Here is a 17,998-nt window from a genome sequence, read left to right on the forward strand (position 1 = left end):
TCTCTACCCCACATGTGCAACATCTTTCCTCCCCTCACCCATCCCCATGAGCCTTCCCTCTGCAGCATCTTTCTATCCTCCCATCCCTTGTGCAGCAGAACCCTTGCACAGCTTCTATCCCTCCCTTCCTCCCATCCCCCATGCAGCATCTTTTTATCCCCCCTCCCATCCCCCCCCCCACCATGCAGCCAAACCCCCGCTGACCCTTCCATCTCTCCCTCCCCGCCGACCGCCATACCTTCTTCCAAATGGCTGCATCGGCAGAAATCTAAACAGGCTGCTTCGTGGCCTCCTCCCACAGGAGCACTCCGTGTGCCATGTTGCTGATGACATCATCAGTGATTTGGCAGAGGAATGCCCAAGTGGAAGAAGGCCACGAAGCAGCCTGTTTAGATTGCTGCCGATGCTGCCATTTGGAAGAAGGTATGGCGGTCGACGGGGTTCAGATGGAAGGGTCAGCGGGGGTTTGGCAGCAGTGGGGTGGAAGCACTGCTGTTGGCAAATCCAGCGCTTCAACTAAGGTTTTTTTGGGGTAGGGATTATATTAAGACCTACCCCGAAAATCATGCTAGGGCTTATTTCCAGGGTCTTACTTTTGGGGAAAAACGGTAGATTGAACACTTACTCTAATCCCCCAAAATCCAAGCAACCTTCAAGAGCTGTTTCTTTCATTTGTGACAACTATGAAGCCTCTCTCCTCATATTGAGAGGGCGAAGATGCGCTACCGTTTTTAACGCCTGCACCGGATTAGCGCGTGCTAGTCGAAAAACTACCGCCTGCTCAAGAGGAGGCGTTAGTGGCTAGCACGTGCGGCATTTTTGCACACGCTATTCTGCTCGTTAAGGCCCTAACGCGCCTTTGTAAAAGGAGCCTTTTGTCTCAGTTGTACATGCCATTATAACATCAAGACTGGATTGCTGTAATGCACTCTACATTGGCCAGATTGCAAAGGGTCTACATGAGCTCCAATTGATTCAGAATACTGCAGCAAGACTAAAAGAGGGTTATAAATGACATGACTATATCACACAAGTTTTGCTAAAACTTCATTGGCTACCAGTACAATACAGGATGAAATTTTAAAACTCTGTGTCTGATCTTCAAAACCCTCAAAAGAAATGGTCCAGTTGAAAAAATACTACCATATATGATCAGCAAATAAGAAAACATCGAATGCATATAAGATGGTTTTCTGAAGAAAATTATGAAAGCAGGACAATATCAGACAGGCATAGAAGGAGAAAAAGCAGCAAACGTGTTCTAGCATAAATTATTTAATAGTTATTTTTTTCACAAAATGTGTCTTTAAATACTGTGTCTTAATATAAAGTGAAATAACTCTGATGCAATGTACAGAATTCCCAAAAGTCTCTATATCTTTCGGCATAATTATGTACCCATCAGGTGCTATTGCTTACCTGCAATATTGCATTTCTAAACAAAATGATAAATGCACATTAGAATTTATATTACAGCTTAGAAACTAATTCATAAGAAAAACAGCAAAAAAAAAAAAAAAAGCACAAATATGCATTTTGAGGAAGGAATCAAATGCCAAAGATACCAGAGGTATTTTTCTTTGGCAGTATGTTCTAAAAATGAATTTGTAAACATGCTACAGAGACGGGATATCTTAATACTTGCCTATAAAACAATGGAAAAAGAATAATTGACCTTGCTCAAATAGTTAATATGAAAATTACAGCCTTCCAAATCAAAATGGTTCTTTTACCCTCCTTACATTCCTCATCTTTAGGTATGTTTCTTTTCGATTTCGACCAAGTCATTTAACCTGTCTGTGGCTCAGTCTTCAACTGTAATCACTTTGTATTGGGGACATTGTAACCAATGCAAAATATTTGTTTCTCTCCCAATCTGATGTAAACTGCTTTGTAAAGCAACACAATTAATATTAATAAAGTAATGTTGCATACTGCCAAGCAGAGCACCTACAACCAGTTTCTGGGTCATGCCTTCTGCTTCCAGAGCTAGCTAGTGCTAGGGATTCTGCACAGGGCAGCATTCATAGTCCTTGAGGGGATGCAGTCTCAGTTACTGTGTAACAGTGACACTAATGGTTGGAATTGGGTTACGCATCAGGAAGTTTCAGCATAAGTCTTGTTTTATACAGTCCCTGGCTGATGGCCAGCATTGCAATGCTTAGGAACTGGGGATAGGTGGGTGGATAGATGGGTTGGGAGGAGGAAATGCACTAGAGGGGAAAAATAAATGCTTCACGTTGGTATTTCAAGTGGACATGTGACTGGTTCTGCAGATTTTGAAGATTGGGCTGAACTGAAGATTCCACAAAGCCATGGCATGAGGTGGCTGCCTTCAAAATCTATTGTCTGTAGATGGAATCTGTTAGTAGATCTGGAACTACCAGGAAATCTTTAAGTTGGGTGATGCCAAGAATCTTTACCTTAAAATATTTGTTCTTGAATGAAAAGTTCTAGACATCAACGTCAGTTCTTTAACAGATGTTGGCTACTGCATGGCTAGAATCCATAGGCCCTTGTCCACACTGCCTTTTTTTTGAATTCAGGACGAAATCTCAAAGCCAGAAGTGTAGCTAGATTTAAAAAAAAAACAAAAAAACAACAACTTTCATTATGAAGCTTCAACACAATGCTCATTCTGCCAGATCACTAGATTAGTCAAAAATCTTAATCAAACCTTTTATGTTTTAAATTACCTATTCTCATACTAGGGAACTAAAATTATTCAATTCACTGCAGCAAAGATTTTTTTTCAACAGATGGTAAAACCTTCCATGGTGAACCCTTGGGGTTAAGGGTAGCAAGGCATCAAAAAAGTAATTCACTTACCCTTGGATTCTATAAATGGTGCCCAAATTTGGGCACAATGCTGAGATCAGCATATAAATAGTTAACAAGCTTGTAACAATCAGTAATTGGCTGCTAACAATGAATTGATAATTGGCACAAATTTGGCTTGACCATGGATCTGGCTGCACACGATTCTCTAATGATCCACCCCCAAATTCTCTCACATGGAACCTAAAAGAGGGCACGGCCATGGGAAGAACATGAGCACTCCAAAGAAACACACAGTATTGCCAAATTTGGGGGACACGCGCTCAAATTGCATACTAATCCCCATTGAGTGTTATTCTATAAAGGGCACTCATCCTGAAGTACCCTTTAAAGAACAGTACTGTGTTGATTTTTCCCAGTGCCTATTCTTCGGCACCATTTACTGAATCCAGCCTCTAGTGGGCACCTCCTTTTAGGCCCTTCAATGCCAACAGCGAGACTCTATTCTATAATAGCATCTGGACGCCCACATTCCATTATAGAACAACATTAACACAGTATTCACAGTTCATAGTCAGTGGCGCGCCAGATACCAGCGCGCTGACAATTCAGCACAAGAAAGAAGCGTGCTGCCGAAAGCCGCAAAAAAACATTATTTATAAAGAGCTCCGACGGAGGGCGTGGGGGGAACCCCCCCCATTTTAATGCATAGTGGTCGCGCTTCCGTTGGGGGGTGCAAACCCCCACATTGTAGAGAAAAATGGAACTTTTTCCAATTTTTTTCAGGAAAAGTTCCATTTTCTCTATAATGGGGGGTGTTGCACCCCCCACACCCCTCCCAAAGGCAGTGCGAACACTATGCATTAAAGTGCCCCCCCCCCCCGTCGGAGCTCTTTATAAATAATGTTTTTTTGGCGGCTTTTGGCGGCGCATTTCTTTCTTGTACTGAATTGTCAACGCTGGATTGTCGGCGTGCTGGTGTCTGGCGTGCGATTATCCCATCACCGTATTCACATGCTTTCCATTTACGCACCCACAGTTACACTAGCCATAGACCTGGCATAACTGCAGTTAAAGATGTGCATAACTTACAGTATTCTTTAAGTTATGCACCTAAAGGGAAGAGGCCCTGCCTACACAAACACCCCCATTTGTGCCACTTATGTGTGACCTCAGAGAAAGCACAAAGGAGAAGAACCAACCAATTCTGCAGTGAAGGACATGACAGCAAAACAAAGGAAAACTGCAGAAACCAGTACAATGATGTAGGCTAAGTTTATTGTAGCAAAAGTGGTTAAAAACAACACCTTAAAACCAGGGGACCCAACACGGTCCGTGTTTTGGAGAATACACCTTCATCAGGGGTCTCGAAAAAACCAGAAATCAGTTAAAACCGCCAAGAAACTGTAGCCTGTAGAAAAAAAATGAGCGCCGAAAGGCGATCAGTATGTAGGTAGCTACAAGCTACAATTTCTTGGCCGTTTCACTTGATTTCCGTTTTTTTTCGGGACCCCTGATGAAGGTGTATGCTCCAAAACACAGACCGTGTTGGGTCCCCTGGTTTTAAGGTGTTGTTTTTAACTGCTTTTGTTACAATAAACTTAGCCTACATCATTGTATGGGTTTCTGCAGTTTTCCTTTGTTTTACTTATGTGTGACCATACAGAATAGTGCTTAGGTATCCTGCTAACATGTCCATAATGTATGCACCCTGTTATAGAATTGCCCTTTAACCCTTATAGTATATAGGTTGTGAATCTGGCCATAAGGTAATTGTCCATGCCATTGAATTGACCAAAACCTTTTTGTTTCAGTTAGTCTTGTTCATCAACCCCTTTTTTTATTACTGATTTTCTTGTTTAAACATTTTAATTATTTGTTTTATAATGTAAAAGCACTTAGAAGTACGAAAGGTGGTATATCAAATTTTTATTAAACATGAAACTTGAATAATTAAAAAGATTAAAAGTTAGGCATGGAATTCCTTGCGGCACCTAGTGACACCTAAGTGGAGGCACCTTCCAACACCTACCTGAAAAGTAGGGGTGGTTAAGGGCAGAGAATAGGCGTGGTTGACTTAGGCATCAATAGGTAAAACCTGGCCTAAATATACCAGTGCTTATTCTTCAGGATGCCCAGCAACTCCTAAGCATACCTAGGCACCACTACATGGGTTTCTATAAATGGCACCTAGCAGCTGACTGTTAGCACTGCTTAGCATGGTTGTCAATGTAGGCGCCATTTATCGAATCGGGCCCTTCTGACCAAAAATGAATGGATGGCTAAGTTGGCCAGGGGATGGCTACCTGACAGAAATCTCAAGTGCAGGATTATGGGACACAGGTGCAGTAGGCAACTGGCCCACTGATTGCATCAATGCATGTAGGGTAAGGTAAACAAATCATAGTGTGTACTTTTGTCCAACCAGCTGAATATAACACTTTCAAAGAACCAAACGGTGCATGTAAAAGAACACAGCAATAATGTATCGAAGAAAAGTTATGAAAGATTCACAATAGCACAAGGATAAACATCAGTCAAATATATTTTGCAATATTTAAAACAAAAAGCAGAAGAGCTCAAATTTTATGGATTGTCATTTGGATGTGCAACTTGCATCACAGACTAATTATAATTATTTAACCCCCTTTTACAAAACCGCAGCACAGTTTTTAGCTGTGGAGGTAACAGCTCTGATGCTCATAGGAATTCTATGACAATATCTTCACTCTAAGTTAGAACAAATTTTCATTCAATGTTAAAAATTCTTTACGAGGGTCAGATGACAGCGGCAGAAAGTGGATCCCCGACGAAGCTGTTGCAAAACATGTCGGGTCCAGCCGCTTGAACTGCTCTTAAGCATTATAAGATCCACAATGATTGAGATAAGTTAAAAATCACTTTTTAAAAAATTATAAATTACTTAAAAGATTTTTATTTGTAAAACTATAATTATAAGAAAATATGCCTAGACTTTAGAGGATTGAACACCTAAATCTCCCTGCTAAGAAAATTATGCATTGGGCGGTGGACTGGTGTTTCCGAGGTCTCTTGTGTATGAAATTAGACCAATGAATTGGAATGAAAATTTGTTCTAACTTAAGAGTGAAGATATTGTGACTGTATTTATTGCTCTAAGTATAAATAGTGATTTGGACCATTTGAGAAAGAACCATAGGAATTCTATGAGCATCAGAGCTGTTACTGCAGTGGCCAGCGTACAAACCGCACTGTTTTGTAAAAGGGGGGGGGGGGGGGGTAACAATAAAAGTATAGTCCATGTTTTATTAATGCAGCAAAAGGGAAGGAAACACTGAAACTTTACCAAAGTAAAAATTTTTCCAAAAAACATCATATGGTGCATCAACCCAACACTGATACTTTGGCACAACTATACCTGCTTTGGGCAAAATTTCTAAATGCTTTGCAAGTTTTACTTTAATCCACGAACTTTCGTCGTTATGTGATGAAGATATATCAGATACAGCATCTTTTGTTAATATCAACTTTTACAGCTTCTATAAGCTTCTTACCTTTTTGATTTTTCTCTGTTTCTATGTTGCATTAATAAATAACATAGAAAATTTCATGATCATGTAAACTACCATGATGCAAGCCAGAAAAAGGAGTGGGGTAGGGACACAACACATCAGCCTCAAGGACAATCAGTTTATTAAAACCATATAAATAGCTAAAACATATATAAAAAATAATGCAAACCTAACAGAGTATCTGATCCTTTTTGTACTGGACCCCAACATGGTCCGTGTTTTGGCTTGAAAAGCCTTCCTCAGGGGTGTTCCAAATAAGTCTATAAAAACAAAACAGCAAAAATTGCAGAGCCCTAACAGCAGTGTCAGGGGAAGTAGCCTCCTGTCACTGCTGATAGGGTTTGTTTTTTTTTTTTTAAATGGCACTGATGTGTGTATGTTATACACACACAATCTGACCAATTGAAAAAAGCTCCCTGTGCTGATGGCCCTCCCCAACAACCCCCACAAACCGGCACCGTGACCTCCCACCACAGCAGAGAAAATAGCAGGAGGGATGACTACTCTCTCCTGCCTGGCCAAATACCCCGCGCCATGCCCCCAACCCGGTCCTGGACCCCCTATGCCACCCCCCCCCCCCCCCCAACTATCCCATAGCCTACCTCAATCCTCCCCCCAAAAAGACAGGAGGGATGCCCACTCCCTCCTGCCACTAGTTGCTCCCCCAACCCCCTCCCCAAACTCCCCCATACCCCTCCCCAAATTCCCCCCATACCTTTGTTAAACGTTGGGAGCTGGAGGGAAGCACAGTCCCTTCAGCTCTGAGTCCCGCCTGTCAAAAAGGACGGGCCTTCCCTTCTCCAGTGCACTATGTGATGCACGGGGAGGAGCCTAAGGCCCTGATTGGCTCAAAAGACAGGCCACATGGGATACAGAGGGAGGAACCTAAGGTCCTGTACTAATCTGGCTTGTTTATTTTTAGAATGGGTGTATTGATGTTTTAGTGCTCACTGCAGTATTTAAGATGCTGCCTTTTCCTAGTTACACCCTTGTTGAGTGACTCATGGTTTATTACTAAAAATATTTTTTCATATAAAGGATAGGGTGTTAAAAAATGACTGGACCCAGATGTCAAATATATTAGGTATTCCACTGATAGTCTTACTGAATTTGGGAAAAAAAATTATAATTAATGTTTAGACAAGAATAGATAAAAAGCCTTTTTTATTTTGATTTTTCTGGTATGCAATTGTAATATGTAACCTGTGGGAATGTGCATCTCTTCTCATATTTCACACAGTACAGAGAAAATGTATTTCTGTTTTCTTTTTTTCAGTGTTCTACTGCATAGAGGTTTTGTCTTCCTGGGGTTCAGGTTTTGTCTGTATATTTGTATTTTTAATTTTTAGTTACTTATTCTATAATTGTTGTGAATCTGTTTTGGTAGCAGTGCAGCTTATGCTGTTTTCCTCATAGGAGGTGATGGTGTATTGGTATTCAAGATCTCAGTGTGACAATTATTGAAGTGCTGCCTCTTCATAGACAGGGTTGCTGTTTGAGCTCTTTCAAGTTCTGTAATAGCATGACTATCTTGATTTATAGGTTCTAAGTGCATTTTTGAGGATATTGTGGCAGTTAGCATACGAGTTTGCTGCTTCTCAGAGCACTGGATTTTTGAGTATCATCCCATTTTGAGGTAAGCTCTCCACACTAGAGAATGACATGGGGAAAAATTTTCCTCCATTCCCGTGGGAACTCATTTTCCCATCGAGTTCTTTTCCTGTTCCTGCCCCATTTCTACAAGCTCTGTCCTCATCTGCATAAGCCTCAAACACTTTAAAATCATAGATGTTTAAGGCTTGTGCAGTTAAGGCAGAGCTTACAGGAATGGGGCAGAGACAAAGACAGGATCGCAAGGATGGGACGGGGAAACAGTTCCTGCAGGGATGGGGAAAAATTTGTCCCCCTGTCATTCTTCACTCCACCCCTTCAAGTTCAACAAAATGTAAGACTATTCTTTTTTGGTGTGTCCGGGGGAGGGCGGATATTGGGCACCCCTAATAATTTAGAAAAGTTGGCTCCTATAGCGGTGTATCTTTCATTATAATAAACTTTGTGTTTGTCAACTCTTAACACCTAGGTTCCTTTTTATTGGTCCTCCCTTGTTTGTTTTTGTGGGATCTCAACAGTTGACATGTGGTCACTGACTTAAAGGCAAGCTTGGACTATATAGAGAAGTTATTTGTTGATGCATTTATGTAATAGGACTGTCAGTTTGACAGAAGTGCAGATGTTAAGACAGCTTGATTTTAGTTGTAAGATGTATTGTCTTTATATTGTATATGTTTTTTTGGAAACAGTCTAGGGCAGGGATCTCAAAGTCCCTCCTTGAGGGCCGCAATCCAGTCGGGTTTTCAGGATTTCCCCAATGAATATGCATTGAAAGCAGTGCATGCACCTAGATCTCATGAATATTCATTGGGGAAATCCTGAAAACCCGACTGGATTGCGGCCCTCGAGGAGGGACTTTGAGACCCCTGGTCTAGGGGATCCTTTTATCAAGCCGCGCTAGCGTGGTTAGCGCTAACCTCCGCGGCCGGCTAAAAAACTAACACCTGCTCAATGCAGGCGTTAGCAGCTAGCGTGGCAGGCAGTTTAACGCGCGGTATTACGCGCGTTAAACCCCCTACCGCAGCTTGATAAAAGGACCCCTAGGTTTAGGCGGTGTAGAAATATTTTAAATAAATAAGTACAGCCTGTGACAGTCACCTGCAAGTTTGCAGGAGCAATAAAGGTTGGGGGGGGGGGGGGGTACACAGGAAAAAACTAAAGGACTTAAAACAGACACTCCCAAAAAGCTAGGCATGAAGACCTGATGATGATTCTGTTTCCAAAATTTGCTGTCATAAGAAGCAGTAAGAGAAACTCAGACAGTTTTAGAATGGATTAGGAGCCTAAGTAGTGCTCAGTTTAAAAAAATGAATTAAAACTAGCACAAATTGAGCAGTGTGGTGTGAGTGCTGTCCCTCGAGCAGGGGATTCCTGGGGTGGGTATGCTATATTGAAAATTTATGGAGCTGATGAGGGAAACGGATTGTTCTTGCTCTTGGATATTCCTGTGTCTTATTGGTCTGCTAAGTGCTTTTGTTGTTGGACATTGTATTACTATCTGTTGCTGCCTCTGTTTACTATTTCATCCATGTAATTCGCTTGTTTCTCTTGTTGACTCCCTAATAAAAATGATTTTCAAAAACAAAAAACAAACGCACAATAGTTCAAAGGCTATTGGTCAACACATGAAAACATTTCAACAATATTGCCATCTTAGGTTGATCTTAAAATAAATGTTTACATCTTCCAGAAACAAATCTCCCAAAATCAACTTCAACATAGAGCATTACAGAATAGCATATTTTACAATTCAGCTGAATATGAATAATATAAGTACAGTGGTACCTTGGATTACAAGCATAATCCGTTCCAGGAGCATGCTCGTAATCCAAAATGCTCGTCTATCAAAGTGAGTTTCCCCATAGGAAATAATGGAAACTCGCTTTGATACATTCCCCCCCCACGAGAATCGGCATTGCTCACCCCGCGATCCGGCACCCCCCCCCCCCCGCCGCAATTGGGCACCCCCCGGCCGCTTCTTATCGTCATCTGGGCCTGGGCACCAGCACCGGCATGTTCTGTGCGTTGGTGCCCAGGCCCAGATGACGGTAAGAAGCGGCGGGGGGAGGGGGGTGCCGGATCGCGCGGGGGGGAGGGTGCCGGATCATGGGGGGGCGCCGCTTGCGAATCGAGGCACGCTCGGTTTCCGAGGCACCGATTTTGCGAATATTTTGCTCGTCTTGCAAAACACTTGTAAACCAAGGTACCACTGTAATGTGAAATCAGAGATAAAATGTTTATTTCAGTAGGATTTAGCACAGTAGAGCCATGGATTACTCATATTTGAATTTAAATCACTATTCGGCTGACTACAAATAATGTACTAATATGTATTAAATAGGTAAATGCACTCAAATTACAGAAAACAAACAGTAAAAATGATGTATACCTTTTACAAGATCTCTGGAGGTTTCTGATAGTGCATCATCTGGGCTTTCCAGAATATTAAATAGCCAATCAATGAACTATGTAGAGAATGAAAAACAGACAGTTAAACTAAAAGTCAACACACTATTCACACCTGACTGACAAACATAGTAACATAGTAAATGACGGCAGATAAAGACCTGAACGGTCCATCTAGTCTGCTCATTAGTTAGTTTCAATGCAAGGTGGTTTTAGAGGTTTCACTCTAGTTAATTCAAAGTAAGATCTTGGTACATTAAAAGCCTTGCAAATTGCTCAGTTTAAAGAAAACATATGATCCAAAGTACTGGAATATACTGTATTTTCTATCCAGAAGGAAGACTCCTGAAGATTGAACCCACTCATGACACTGTTCAACTTCTAATGTTGTTTCTGTTACTACATGACTTCCGTCAGTTACTGGGGTTGATTTTGATGTCCCAATGAAAATGATATTTCAATTTTCCAATGCTGATTGAACAGCATCTGCCTCCCACTTGATATTTTATGTTTGGTCACACTGTTGAACTGCTTTTTGTGGAAAATGCAAGAAAATTATAAAGCAAGACAGCCATAGGGTTCATGCAGTACTGCTGCTGCCACATAGAAGAATACAGGTTTATGCTTAACTTGAGCACCAGCTCTTAAAAATTCTTTAACAGTAACATTCAGAGATACAAGATGTAATCTGTGTTAAAACTGGTAAAACAGAAATTGGATTTGATCATACCATATACATATATTTATTTCACATCTCAATGCCACTTTTTCATTGCTGCTCAATGGATCTTCCATTAAGGTAAACTCTTTAGATTCTAGGGTCTAGGATTAAAAATCTGGGTACCAACAGTCTACCTGTATCCTAATTTAATCATGTATTTTAATGGGTATAACTAATAGGCAGACTGGATGAACCATTCAGGTCTTTATCTGCTGCCATTTACTATGTTGAAGCTTCCTGAGTGTCCCTTATAATAAATACAGAATGTTTTGGGGTTTGGGTACTATCATATTCTTCCCAGAGATTTAGGGCTCCTTTTACTAAGGTGCGCTAGCGGTTTTAATGCGCACTTTGCGCATGCTACAATGCCGCGCACATTAGCTAACACCTCCACAGAGCTTGTATTAGTATTTTTCGTTTAGCACGTGGTTAGCATGCACTAATCTTTGGCGCGCGCTAAAAACACTAGCGCACCTTAGTAAAAGGAGCCCTTAGTGAAACAGACCAGAAAATCTAAAATGTATCTTTTTTTTTTAACCTTTCCCTGTGGAATATGAATTTTACTTTCTAAAGCAGAGGTTCTAGAGAGTCCCCAAAATTCACTGTTTATATTTTTAAATGTTCTTGCATTCCAAAATAGTAACATAGTATACCTACTGAAGAGTAGTTCCTTTTGAATAAAGTCATTGGCTACAAACAATGTGAGAGAGTTTGAAAAGTTTGCTTTCTTAAATTGTGTTCTGTTACTAATGTAAATGCATTTTATGCAACATGAAACATATCAATTTAAAACAAAAAAAAGTTCACAACCAAGTTATTTGAATAGCTTTGTTCAAGCAATTTTACCATTTTAAGTTTAAAAAAAATACAAAGGGTCTGCATTATAGCTGCTGAAATAAAGCTAATGAGAAAAGAAAGGATGAGAAAATGTTATTTTTACTTTTACCTTTTGTATTTGTTCTTTCCAAGGCTCTTTAGACACCAAGAGCTGCAAACTACCCGGAAGAGCAGTTCTGCCCTCTTGTACTGATAGCACATTAATCCCACTTCGGCCAAACACGGCTGCTGCTGCTACTGGCAGCTCTTCCTGTTGCTTTGGTAACCAATTAGTCCTGACTCCAAGCAAGAGAGGTCCAGCATGGTCAGCCCATGTGACCACAGAAGCTGTAAATATCCACAGTAGGAAGTCTACAGTCTAAACAGGAAATATCAGCTTGGTCAAATACAGAAGTGTCTTAAAAACAACTCAATTTAGGGAAAGACTAGCAAGGTTATTCTCATAAATTATTAGGCCACAGAACTTTAGCACAAAGTATGATTGGACACCCATTGGAATTATAATGAAAACTATTTAATTTTGCTTTAGTTCTGGGATATAGAATGAGGTCAAATGTGCATGAAAAACAATTCAGAACTTTACATTGTTACAGAACCAAAAATCCAATGCTCAATTGTCTACCACTAGGGAGGATGGCATGAGTGGCTACAGTGTCATGTTAATAAATCTGCAAACTACTCCATTAACTCACAGCTCTGTGTCCTGTATTTAAGGCTATTGTGGTAAGATGACATGCAGAGGACAATTTCACAACCCATTTACCTGTTTAAAGGACTTAAAAGGATTGTTGTCTGCATCCATGTGAAAATACTTCCAGGAAAGGATTAGATCGGAAGAAGCAACACGCACAGCTTTGCAGTTTCATAACCACTGCCTTTAATTTAGAAGCATTTACGTGTGTAGACTTCATACACATGTAAATGGTGAAGTCAGAAAGTTGTACAGAGATTTTCAGATGCATGGTGGGGACACAGGTTGAGGAAGACAAATACTTTCATATGTACTCCCCATTTTACAAAGGGAATACACATATATGGAAAAAAAAAAATTCCCTATCAGGTTTTAAACCAGCTCAGAGGCATGCACAGATTTTAAAGTGTTTGTTTCAACCAAGCTTTACATAAGAGATTAAGGGAGTAAGTATTAGGGCTGCAAGTTAATTGCAGGTAACGCTGTGATTAATGCATTCATTATTAATTGTGATTAAGAAAATCAGTCATGTTGCAGCATCTCCTCCAAACATCTCTTCTACTTTCTTCCACTCCCACCCCATCTTTGGCGTGATCCAGCATCTTTCCCCTCATCCGCAATTCAATATCACCAGCCCCTCACGCCAGTCTACCTTAAAGATGGTCTTCTGTTGCTTCACAGCATTGGAACTGAGCACATCCTAACCTGAACATCTCATTTCCAATTTCAGTGTTTCATGTACAATGAATCTTCACGTGTATTATTTCTGCTAGAAAAATTAGGTGCAAATTTCTGTAGGTACATTTTTTACTGGGCAATTTTCAAAGGGAAAATAGGAGTGTACTTTCTCCTTACAAATTAGTTCAAAATCCATCCAAGATGCAGAGTTTTGAAACTGCCCTCAGTTTTATGCTGAAGACTCCCTGATCTACCTCTCTCCTGCACAAATTTAATCAAGAATCCAGTCCCTAAACTCAGCCTGGATATCCCATCATCATCTTACATTTTATCTGACCATGACAGAATGTCAAGGGATATCAAGGGATAGTATGTGAGGTCTTGGAGCAGCTTGGATGCAATACCTAGTGTGAAGTTTGTCAATAAGGCAGTGCAGACCTGCTGCTGTGACCCTGTCCTACTAGCATGGAGAATGCCTTTTTCTAGCTGGAGGAGCTGCAGGATTTGGTTCAAGCCAGTGGAAGAATCACTTTTATGGTTCTAGTTCAGGCTGGTTTGGCTCAGTTGGTGCCATGGAACTGAAAGCTGATTAAGACTGGGAGAAGTAAAAAAAAAAAAAGACATACAAAGCAAAAAAAAAATATGATGGACTATTAGCAACCCGAGTAGCAAGACTAGACCACCAAGCCCAACTACAAAACCTTCAGGAAAGAATTGAAAACAATGCTATTCAAGAAATCTTTCAATTGATCTAACTAAACCTTCTCGACTCCCCAGATCCTAATGCGTTTTTCAAATATCAACCTTGTAATCTCTCTGGGCATGCCAAGGCCAATTCTTTTGTAAACCGCCTAGAACTGAAAGGTATTGATGGGATAGAAGACACCAATGTAATGTAACGTCTCCTCTTTCTCCCAAAACTCACTTCCCTATTCCTCTCTTATCTTTGTGGACAGTATTATCATCCTTGCAGCTCCCTTCGCCCATAATTTTGTGATGATCGTTGATGCCTCCCTCCTCTTCTCCACACATATGTAACACATTGTTAAGCATGCAGTATTTTCCTTTTCAACACTGCTAAAATCCATTCCTTCCTTTCTAAGCACATTAAAATATTCATCAACTATATCGTTAACTGCAGCTTAGACTACTGCAACCTTTTGGGTCTCAGAGAGCTACCTTTCTCAACCACAATCTGTTCAAAATGCAGTGTATGACTTATCTTCAATTTCGTTACAACCTCGCCTCAAGTCAACCCATCCACTTCCTTGCAGGTTTCAAGCTTCTAGCACTTACTCTATAGTTCCTCATTACCTCTCTTCCCTTTTCCTTATAAAATCTGTTCATTTTTTTCAGCTTATGTCTGTTTTTGTCCTTTTCCCCCCACCGGCAATTCCAGGCTACATTTATTCAACCTTGTTGTGCCATTTGCGTGGAGGAGACTTCTTAGGTCAGTGTGTATTAAGTTTCCTCTTGGGCTATATTCAAATCCAGTCTGAGGGGTAAATTCAGCAAATGATGTTCAAAGTTAGGTGCTGGAATGATGCAAGTTAACCTTTTCCTATCGTAATAAATTTTACGTTACGCTGGTTCCAATCGTAATTATTTTAGCAAAGTTTTGTATTATTCACCGTTATCATTTACGGCTATTGTAAACACAATGACCCAATAGATGGGACAAATGATAGGTAGAAGGTATACTATATGTCCCATGCCATGGGACATACAATGGCAAGGACATTTTTTGGAATGTCCCATCATCCGGGATACACGATAGGAAAAGGTTAAGCACGAATGCAATAAAGGCAGTTGTGTGTGGAGCTGTCTTGATAAAATACTAGCTTAAATCATTTTCATACCTAACTTAACTTTACGCCTGACAAAAAAGGCTCACACCTAACTACTGTTAGTTAAGCACAGATATGGGAGTATTCTATAACTTCACACCCAAATTCTTGGCATGCTCCTGACCTGCCCATGCTGCTCCCCTGGTCATACCCCCTTTGGTGTTACATGCTATAAAAACAGTGTGTGTAGTTCACTGAAGAGGGCATAAACCAGCTAAATTGTGCATATTAATACTTATTAAGGCCAATTATTGATAATTATCACCAATTAGTTTATGTGACTAACTGACCCTATTCTGTAACTGCATGTCAAATTGTGTGCCTAAGAACATAAGATTTGCCGCTGTTGGGTCAGACCAGTGGTCCATCGTGCCCAGCAAAGACCAGCGCCCTAACTGAGGCTAGCCCTACCTGTGTACGTTCTGCCTAAATTTGGGCACCGTTTATAGAATTTTGGGGTAAATGCTCACCTTTCAGGAGTTGCTTTTATATTCTGACCACTTATTTGTCACACATTCTCTAAGAATTGATTAGATTGTAAGCTCTGGTAGCACTTTAGAAATAATAAGTAATAGTAATAATAATAATGATAGTGGTAATATTTGCTTTTTTGGCGATATCTGCTGGCTGATTTATCTATGCCACTGAATGAGTTATAGTGTGGGCTCTCTGCAATACTCAACAATAAGGGAATGAAAAGCTGTGTAGCATGGTTTTTGCTCTAAAATGTGACTGGATTGCCAACCTTGCCAAGATAGGTGATTCATGTTTACTATTACTATTTATCATTTCTATAGCACTGAAAATAATATACAGCGCTATAAAATCAATATGCAATAGACGGTTCTTTCTCAGAAGAGTTTACAATCTAATTGGACAGACTGGACATATAAGGGTTGAGGAGTTTGTTGCAGAGAGAATGATAGGACGGACATAGGTAATTTTATGTTGAGTGGGAGTTTAAGGCAGCATCAAAAAAGTGGGCTTTTATCTTGGTTTTGAATACTGCCTGAGATGGTGCCTGACATGGTGACTCAGGCAGTTTGTTCCATGCATACGGCGCAGCAAGACAGAAGGGACGGTGTGTGGAGGTGGCAGTGAAGGAGAATGGTATGGATAAGAGGGTCTTGCCTGATGGATGGAGTTCGGGGGGGGGGGGGGGAAAGCATGGGGGAGAAAAGTGTGGACAGATATTGAGGGGCTGCAGAGTGAGTGCATTTGTAGGTTGGTAAGAGGAATTTGAACTATATTCAGAAATAGATGGGGAACAGGTGAAGTGATTTGAGGAGAGGGATAATGTGAATATGGCGGCTCTGGTAGAATATAAGGGGAGAGATAGTTCAGTGAAAGACCTGAGAGAAGCAAGTTACAGAGGGCTAAGTGAGACGTGATGAGAGTGAGGATAAGGGTTTTGATAGTGTGCTTGGAAAGGAGATGTTGGCTTTTGGTACTATTATAGAGTGACGGGCTTTAATGGTTTGTTGGATCTGAGCAGAGAAGGAGAGAGATGAGTCAAGGATGACCCTGAGGTTGTGAGCTGACGAGACATGGAGGAGAGTGCTGTCCATAAAGATAGAGAATGGTCTTTAGATGATCTTCACTTGATACAAGATGCAAGGCAGTTATTAATAGTTGATTATATTAAAGAAATGTAACACTGAGCCTTTAGTGTCTAGTTTCAAGATATTCATGATGAACATTCACTAGGAATATATGCACACCTCTAGGATTAGAACCAGGTAGATACCCTTGTATACAAAACCATTTCTTGCACTTAGGGTAATTTAAAAAGTTACTTATATGCATTAAAAAAGAGGCTCCTTGATCATCCTAGTCAAAGGTTACAAAGTTTGTTTGCCAAATTTTACCTTTTTCAAATCCATGCTTTGAATCATTATGGATTTGTAAGCCACATTTCTTATATGACCCATTAATTCCAATAGCCATTCCATTCTCTTCAGTACTCCTACAAGAAAAATAATTTTGTATGTTTTTTTCTATCCCAAATTTTTCTGAACATCAAAATTTCCTGAATGTACAGTTAAGTTACAGATTTGATTATCATTGCTAAATACTAGCTGTTGTGCAACTTATAACCTTCATCTAGTAACCAACTAGATCATGTCCCCAACCAGTCCTCAACCGTCTGCTATAATGCCAAGCATTTTTATCTCACCCCATTGTCTTCTGCTGATGTCAGCATTTTTAAGTTTTGACATTATAAGGTAACTTTATAAGAGGACATCTAGGTAAAAAGAAAGATCTTGGCAAAAAAAAAACCCCAACAACATACAATTGAGAATAGATACTACTGGATACAGACAGTTTGTGACTGTAAAAGTAAAAACTCAGCAAAAAAAAAAAACTATTATTTTACTCTTATGATTAGATTAAATCGTAGGAAATGATTCAGTCTACTGGATCATTTGATTCATGTCAAAAATTAATATCAAACTAATGAAGTTAGAATTCCCACAGATTTTGAACTGACAAATTATTTTAGAAAAAGGTTGAAAAAATTAGGTTGCAGTTGCCACTACAAAATTGCTTTAGTCTATTTCAAGAAACTTTTGGAGAGGCATGCCCAGTGGACAGATTTTGGACACAGTTTGATAAGATCTTGTTATAATACGCTAAGTCATCTTATTATCTGGAAGCATACTCTGTTTATTTAATGAAGATGACTTCTACATCTTTTCTCTGCACCCTGACTTATTGGTTTAATGCTCATCATAACCAGGGAGAGTTTCGACCCTTATTCTTAAGAATATCAGTGAAAATATGCAGGAAGTCAACTATAGACCCATAGCCAGTATTTCGCTTTTTGTTAAAATGCTGGAGGAACTTGTCATAAAACACTTAGGAATTACCCAAATGA

At 40.1% G+C, this 17,998-nt stretch overlaps 1 protein-coding gene across 3 annotated transcripts in view; it reads right to left on the reverse strand.

The window, feature by feature from the left end:
- Positions 1 to 1,262: 1,262 nt before the first annotated feature.
- Positions 1,263 to 17,998, reverse strand: part of FOCAD (focadhesin) — a 471,722-nt gene continuing 454,986 nt past the window's right edge. For 2 of the 3 annotated variants that reach the window (XM_033919504.1, XM_033919495.1), the window contains 4 exons: positions 16,989 to 17,086; positions 12,014 to 12,262; positions 10,330 to 10,405; positions 1,263 to 2,573 (listed from right to left, as the gene is read on the reverse strand). In XM_033919504.1, the coding sequence (XP_033775395.1) occupies positions 2,500 to 2,573; positions 10,330 to 10,405; positions 12,014 to 12,262; positions 16,989 to 17,086 (497 nt within the window). In that variant the 3' untranslated portion in view covers positions 1,263 to 2,499. Of the gene's footprint in view, positions 2,574 to 10,329; positions 10,406 to 12,013; positions 12,263 to 13,733; positions 13,869 to 16,988; positions 17,087 to 17,998 lie in introns of those variants that run through there. The other variant, XM_033919513.1, reaches the window with a different exon arrangement.

The sequence above is a fragment of the Geotrypetes seraphini genome, chromosome 1, assembly GCF_902459505.1.
Source record: "Geotrypetes seraphini chromosome 1, aGeoSer1.1, whole genome shotgun sequence".
Lineage (NCBI taxonomy): Eukaryota > Metazoa > Chordata > Amphibia > Gymnophiona > Dermophiidae > Geotrypetes > Geotrypetes seraphini.